We start from the raw sequence: 8025 nt of genomic DNA, 5'->3' as shown, positions 1-8025 counted from the left end.
GCTCCTCGTGGCTCGACTGAGGGCTGCTGGGGGCGGGGGGCGGGGCTTGTTGCATGTGCCCGCCCCCTGGGCTCCTTACTGCCGGAGCTCTGCTCCTGTACGCTCCCGCAGGAAATGACCCCTGAATACAGCCAGGTCGATGTGTCTGCGATCAAGCTGTCATGATGGTGGACTACTACATATCTTCTCTGAGCCACTTTCTAGTTTTCCTAGTGATAGGCAGGCTGCCAATCCTATGCATGCTTGTTCAGAATTAATACCCATTACGGTCAGTAGAGCTTCTTCCCATGTAAGCATGCAGGGAATTGCACCTTTAGTTAAATACAAAGACGAGGCAGCAGGAAACATGAAGCAAGCAATGGCACCTCATGTCTTCCAAGCAGGTGTTTTGTTCCTACATAGCCTGCCAGCGGCCTGGCCTGAACTACGTTGATCTCTTTTTCAGTAGCTTAATTAATCGTGTTGAGAACTGGCACAGAGACAGAACAGCAAAAAAAGACCAGCCAACCCTCCATTCTGTTCTTGGAAGCACAGACCTGCAAGACATGAAATGGCCTATAGCGGCCAGATGGATGTGGCTACTCCCTTCCCCCAACAGCTCCTTGGAGACCGCCTGCTCTGTCAAATTTGACACAGAAGGTGGCAGAGGAATCAGACATGTGTATCTATTTTTCATGAGAAGTTTGTATAGGTGGAACCACGACTGCAGACTACGACGTAACTTCATTTACAGGCACATTATAGTGCAATCAGAACACAATGTGTTACCTATTTCTCTCCCTGTCAGACTTCTTGCTGGTTTCATCATCACTGAAATCAGAGTCATAATCCCCATGACCAAGGATCTGGAAAAAATTAAATTTAAAAAAGCACATTAAATTTAATTAAGGCACACAAGACGGTGACATAAAAGACACTGCTGCCCATCCAACTTAAAAAACCAGGAACATTTGCGGTTAGCAAAGCCAAACTATGAAAATCCTAGCATGGTGGCTTCACAAGCAAGAAAAGAGGAGAGAAGGTAGAGGGAGGGTCAGTAGATTTTTGCTGTCCTTGGCCCAAAATGTGACTCTTCACTCACAAACTACTTTGAATGCTCTTCTGCTGAGGATATCACTGAGAGGGACTAGGGCAGCAATCACGATTTAGACTTCCTCTGTCCCCACCCTGGTCTAAACATGCAGTAAAGCAAGGTGGGAATGAAGGGGTAAAATTCAAAGATGGTTGAATGAACTGTACCACTTCTGACTGCAGGCAATGGCCCACTCTTGTGAACATTCACTTACATAAAAGTCTCCTTCAAGTAGGAAACAAACACACAGGGCTAGAACTTCTCTCTAGGTTCTAGTGCTGTTTTCTTTCTTGGAGGCCAGCCTTAAAAATAGCACACACCATCCGAAGTGATGCAGTTCATTTATGTCTCACTTTACTGCATATGCAGAACAGACCATAGAGATAAGAGGGGACGTGGAAATACTACATGGACTAGATTTCTGCATCCTTCCCTCCCAAACAGAAGGGAGAACACAGGTATTTTTACATACATACAAATATCTGCCTGCAACCTCCCACTGCAGAAAACAATGCTATAAATCATTTACATGTTGTTGTCCAGGTCACCCCTTCTCAGCCAAAGCGTCCAAGTATAATGAGCTATACTCAACTTTTTTACCTGTGGCAGCTGAAGATAAGCGGGTGGCAGTTGATAGACAACAGAACGATGCTGTTTCAACATGGTCCAGCCACCCTTGTCAAGAAGGTGGCCTCCCAGCCATTTCTTGGCCTTTCAAATTAAGCTTTTAAAACCTTGGTTCAGGCTTGTGACCTAGCCAAAACCACAGAAGCTTCTTTCTCTGGGAACATAAGAACATAAGAGAAGCCAATGTTGGATCAGGCCTCACTGTGTTTATCACACAGTGGCCAAAAATACCAGCTGCCATCAGGGGATACACCAGTGGGGCCAGGACACTAGAAGCCCTCACAATGTTGCCCCCCCCAAGCACCAAGAATACAGAGCATCACTTGCCCCAGCCTGAGAGTTCCTATCTATACCTTGTGGCCAATAGCCACTGATGGACCTCTGCTCCATATGTTTATCTAATTCCCTCTTGAAGCCATCCATACTTGTAGCCGCCACCACCTCCTGTGGCAGTGAATTCCATGTGTTAATCACTTCCTTTTAGGGCTGCCAAGTGGGGACGGGGGGCGGGTAAACCCCCGCTTCGGAGGCCCGATTTCCGCCGCCGCGAAATCGGGCCCCGGGGGGGACTCCGCCCCCCGAAGCGCAGCGTGGCTGCGTCACCAGAGGTGACACAACCACGTCAATCACGTTGGGGGCGTGGCCCCAATTGTCAGAGGGAAAACAAACAGACAATCAAAGCCACGCCTTCAATGTGATCGACGTCGCGGGTCACTTCTGGTAACGTACCAGCGGCGTGCACACGTGCACACATCCCCAGACGGCTCCCGGACCCCGGCAAGGCTCCCCCGCCGGTAAGCCAAATTGACTTGGCAACCCTACTTCCTTTTATCTGTTCTAACCCGACCGCTCAGCAATTTTCATTGCATGCCCAAGAGTTCTTGTATTGTGAGAAAGGGAGAAAAGTACTTCTTTCTCTACCTGCTCTATCCCATGCACAATCTTATAAACCTCGATCATATCACCCCTCAGCCGTCGTTTCTCCAATCTAAAGAGCCCCAAGTGTTCTAACTTTTTTTAAATAAGGAAAGTGTTCCAACCATTTTATCATTCTAGTTGCCCTTTTCTGCACTTTTTCCAGTGCTATAATATCCTTTTTGAGGTGTGGTGACCAGAACTGTACACAGTACTCAGAAGTCATGCTGACGGCAGTTGCAAAGAAAGAGGTAAAGAGATGGAAGTTGGACACAGCTGCCAGTGAAGTCAGGCAGTCAGTCAGTCATTTTTATTGGCATGTACAGATACTACAAACAGCAGTTGAACAAAGAGGGGTACAAAGCCACTTATATAAAAATGTATGTAGCATTTTAAAAAGAGAATACTATAACATTTCCTGACAGACTCTTATTGATTTCTTGATTTAGACCCGAAAGGGCTGGAAACTCTGCCCCTTGGTTTCTGGTCAACAGGCTAATAAGGAAACTGGTGGTAGCTTGCTACCTTGGGGCAAGAGGATTCATTTTGTTGGTATTTTGCTCTTGTCCAGCCTGTCAAGAGAACTTCTGAAAACTCTCTACAAAAAGAAGTAACACAGAATTGGCACCACTCATATAACCCCCCCCCTTTGTCATCAAGTCACAACTAACATGGCAACCCTAAAGGGTTTGTAAGGTAAGAGACATTCCGAGGTGGTTTACCATTTGTTTCGGATGAATCAGGTTAGGCCTATTTCAAATATAGGTGTGCATTTAAAAAGCCCTAGGCATCTAGTTAGCTTTCCTATATCCAGTCATTTTAACTCCTGGATGAAGGTACACCTCAATAATCTTTAGGCTTGTTAAGGGTATAGTACACAAGTAAACACTATTAGAGAATCTCTGCTTCTTAATATTGACTAAAGCAACAAAACATTATGCCATCCATTACTGTTAAATAGATAATTAAAGGAGAGCAATTACATGAGTCCATAAAAGTTTCTTAAAAAACCACCCTCAAATAAGCAGGTCACAAGCAAGGAGCCCCTTCTAAGAAAGCTCTCAATTCAACTTCCTCTATTTATAGGATTTTAGCATCCTCTCCTAACAATAGTATCTGATCCACTTGATACAGGTGCACATTCCAGGCTAACTCATCATCTTAAAACTTCAAACACTAATCTTAAAATATTTTTAAAAACTGTTCATTCTTACTACTTTTTATCTTAACAAGGTCTATTAAAATAGTGATTACAAGTTTCTCACACAAATGAATATCTTTTGGCTCTCAACCAACACAGCCATATTTGAACCATCTCTCTACGTCTGTGAAGGTGGACATTCTCAAGCACATCTGCAACTGGGCCTCAACAAACAGTATCTACTGTATGTGTTCAATGGCTTCTAATCTATACAAGGCAATACAATTATGTTACTACTTTGTTTTCTTGCACTTCTAAAAGGCTATTCTATTCTGAGTCTCTGAACTCCCTTTTTGGCATACTTTAGCTGGAAGACCAGTCTAGCTTTGTTTTTGCAACTGTTCCCCTGTATTTCTGGCTATATCCAGGACGCATTGCCTTGCCTCTGTGTAGCAACCCTGGACTTCCTTGGTGGTCCCCCCATCCAAGTACTAACCAGCGCTGACCCTGCTTAACTTCTGAGAACTAACGGGATCAAGATAGTCTAGGCTAAGGAACAAGCTAGTCTAGGCCAATGTACCCTCTAAGCCATGGAAACATGTGAGCAAAAATTCTAGTTTGTGAGCTACTTGCATTAAAGTTGTGAGTGCGCAATTTGGCTACTGCATAAATTAGTTTGCTGTGGAGCCATCCTTTCTAAGCTAAGACAAAAATGTGTGAGCCGGAGGCTAAAAAAACTGTGTGCTAGCTCACACTAACTCAGCTTAGAGGAAACACTGATCCAGGCTACCAGCAATCAGACACTTATATCATGACATTTAGCAAACAAGGAGTCAGATACGAGAAGGCACTGTTGATGGTACAGCCAATTTATGGCAACCCCATAGGATTTTCAAGGCAAGAAAGAGGTGGTTTGCCATCACCTGACTCTGCATAGCGATCCTGGACTTTCTTGGTGGTCTCCCATCTAAATGCTAACCAGGGCCAACCTTCCTTAGCGTCTGAGATCTAATGAGGTCAGGCTAGCCTGGGCCATCCAAGGCAATACCCATCCACTTAAGTTTTCATACAGTCAGATTTCCACCACAAATCTGCAAATTCAGTTCCTTCTTAGTCAAGCATGCAGCCACAATTATAAATGTAGAAAGAACAAAAAATACTTCAGAATTAAAATATGGAATGTATTAAGCTAGGAGAGTTCTTGTTAAGGTTGTGCAATACTTCTTCCTCACAAATACTCATGTATCCAGCTTCAGTTTATTTAAGGGAAAGTGAGTAAAAATTTCCCCAACAACATGTTCTTCTCTATTATGTAAATCTCACACAGACTTCAGAAAATGCCATGCAGTGAGCAAAGAATACTCCCTCCAACTATCAGTGCTGGTTTATAGGTCCTGCAATCCTAAACAGCGTTACTTTAGTCAATGGGTTTAGAAGGGTGTAGCTCTCTTTAGGATTGTACTGTAATAGCACAGACCCAGAGTGACATAGTTATTCCATATGTATGAGGATGGTGGTCCAACAAGGATCTTGTACATATACAATGTCTCTGTAACTAGGATATACACCCTTTCCAATAAAGCTGTCTCTCAGCAATTTCTATTACCCCATTTGTATCAGTGCTTTCTCCTTAGAAGAAAATGGGGATGCCTTTCTGCCATGGACGATTTCCAGCCCTTGGAAATGGCAATTCATTGTCCTACTATTATTCCCAGAGGTGTGGGTAAAGGATGATTTACTTTTACAGTTTACATTGTTATGGTTTTCAACCTCTTGTTTGTTTTTCTGCAGTACTTTAAGCCTGATCTAATACAGGACACTTATTTATTTATTTATTTATTATTAGACTTTTACCCTGCCCTTCGGGCCAAGACCGGCTCAGGGCGGCTTACAACAATAACATCGCATAAAACAATCATAATAAAATCACATACATTAATAAATACAACATAAATTCAAACAAGATAAAGTGCTAGCAGCAATCCTCATTATCCCAATTGGGTCTTCGGCCTTCTGTGGCTCTCAGGTAATTGGCACGGGCTGTGTTTGAGGGACCTACGGGCCAGGGCTTCGCCAGGGTAGGTATTACTTTTTGGTGGTGGAGGTGTTAGTGATTGTTAATGGTGGCAGCTCCAAAAGCCTGGCGGAAGAGCTCCGTCTTACAGGCCCTGCGGAACTGTGAAAGGTCCCACAGCGCCCTAGTCTCTTCCGGGAGCTCGTTCCACCAGAGTGGAGCCACCACCGAAAAAGCCCTGACCCTAGTTGCCACCAGTATGTACTGTAATAAGAAAGTCCAGTTCTGCAATAAGATACATGGATTAACCATCCTTTAATATTTCTCTATGACCGTATCACAAATTCCTCAACATTTATTTATTTATTTATTTATTTTTGGATTTATATCCCCAAAGGCTCAGGGCAGCTTACAACGAGGCATAACTGCCAAGGTTAAAACAATATAAAACAATACAGTACAATACGATTCACTAAAATATCGGTGCTGCAAAGGTCACATAGATCGTAAATTACAAGATGGGGTTCTGGAGTTATTAATACCAGACAAACAGCATACGTCCCAGCAGTACTGTCATCCCATCTTCAACCAGGAACGTCTCGCTCCCCGATGATAGCCACCCAAGCGGTGGTAAGGTGCAGTGATGGGAAAAGCGGTGATGGAATAGTGGCGGCGGCGGCTCCTACTCAAAAGCCTGGTGGAAGAGCTCCATTTTACAGGGCCTGCGGAACTGCACAAGGTCCTGCAGGGCCCGGATCTCTTCTGGGAGCTCGTTCCACCAGGTAGGAGCCGCCACCGAAAACGCCCTGGCCCTGGTGACACCAAATTTGTTGTTCCTGGGGCCTGGAATTTCCAGGAGATTTTGACTCTCATGCGGGGAAAGGCGGTCCCTTAGGTAAGCCAGACCTTCACCATCATTAAAAAAGAGTAAGAGAAGGAAATGTTTTCCTCCTGTCACAACATACATATGATGAGTAATTTTAGAGTTCCGATCAGCAATAGCGATTATGAATATAGAAGCAGTGGGAGGTAGTTTTGTGTTCCTAAAGTGGAGTACAAAGATATGATTTTCTAATATACATAGTTTCATATCACTGTTAATAAAGCGAATATGCATCTTATAAAGTATATGCAAGTGTTACAGTGCACAGCAGAGACTGCTCTTTTAAAAATGTATTTATTATCTATTATTCCACTTTTCCTTCAAGAAGGCCAGGACAGCATGACTGGGTTTGTTTCCCGTTTTGCACTCACAACAAGAGCACGAAGCAGATGACACCTCAAATACAGTCAGCCAGGGTCACCACCAACTTGGGGGGGGGGGTGCGTGTGCGAGAGAGAGAGAGACAGGGAGAGAGAAAACTAGGTACTGCAACCCAATCACGACCCTGTTGGAAAGCCTTCATCTTCGAACATCGGAAACCGGAACCCTAAACACCTATTTAAGCCTCATGTGTGAAACACCAGAACAGTCTTGGGCCTATTTGAGGAGGGGAAATGAGAAATGCCCGACCCTCTCCAGGGCGTGACTTCCCACCCCCGCCTCTCTCCCCCTGACGGTCACTAGGCGACAGTCTGAGCCCTGCGCTTCCTCCCGCGGCGAAAGACGGTCACTTACAGCACGGGAGAGATTCATCTGGGATGGCTCCATACTTCCGAGGCTCCTTGCGGCGGGGCGAGCTCTCTTCGAAGAATCGGAGCGATTAGGCCTCTGCTCAGCGGCGTCCCTCAGCAAGAAGCGCCCTGTCGGAAACGGCGACTGAAGCCCGAGGGAGCCGGGCGGCGAAAGGGCCGCAGCGTCGCCTTGTCTCGGAAGAAACCCCCCGTCAGACTCTTGGTCCACGCAGCGCTCTCCTACTTTGAGTTGCAGTAGGGTTAAGAGGGAAAACAAACACCTTCCTTTGTTCTTTTTTAATGGAATAACCTTTCCTTGGATGCAGTCCGGCTCCTGAGTGAAGCAGCCGTGTAGAAATAGCCGTGTAGAAAATAATAGCCGTGTAGATCCAATAAAAGAAAAGTCAAAAACAACTGCAGCGTAATTCGGTTTCGTCAGGAGCAACCAAAGGGTCACCGCGTAACGAGCAGTTTTTGAGGTCGCAAAATAGAAACAGGAAAAATAGTCACGAGAATCTGCTAAAAATTACATAACAGTGAACCAGCTTTTTGATTTTCACAGAACTTCTGCAGGTTCAACGTTAAAGAAGTCTGTATGAAGGAAAAAAATGTTAAATGCCATGGACGGTAGAAAAAGCTCCA

General features: G+C 44.9%; 1 protein-coding gene across 1 annotated transcript in view; it reads right to left on the bottom strand.

The window, feature by feature from the left end:
- LOC107106476 (protein FRA10AC1) overlaps positions 1 to 7739 on the bottom strand; it is a 29369-nt gene extending 21630 nt beyond the window's left edge. Inside the window, exons 1-2 of the mRNA XM_015406631.1 lie at positions 7388 to 7739; positions 769 to 845 (exon numbers count right to left, since the gene is read on the bottom strand). Coding sequence (XP_015262117.1) covers positions 769 to 845; positions 7388 to 7420 — 110 coding nt within the window. The 5' untranslated portion in view covers positions 7421 to 7739. The remainder of the gene's footprint in view (positions 1 to 768; positions 846 to 7387) is intronic.
- Between the last annotated feature and the right edge of the window lie 286 nt (positions 7740 to 8025).

This window comes from Gekko japonicus, unplaced genomic scaffold, assembly GCF_001447785.1.
Source record: "Gekko japonicus isolate JY-2015 unplaced genomic scaffold, Gekko_japonicus_V1.1 scaffold165, whole genome shotgun sequence".
Classification (NCBI taxonomy): Eukaryota; Metazoa; Chordata; class Lepidosauria; order Squamata; family Gekkonidae; genus Gekko; species Gekko japonicus.
Note: the sequence above shows the minus strand (reverse complement) of the source record. Positions and strands in the feature narration are given on the sequence as shown.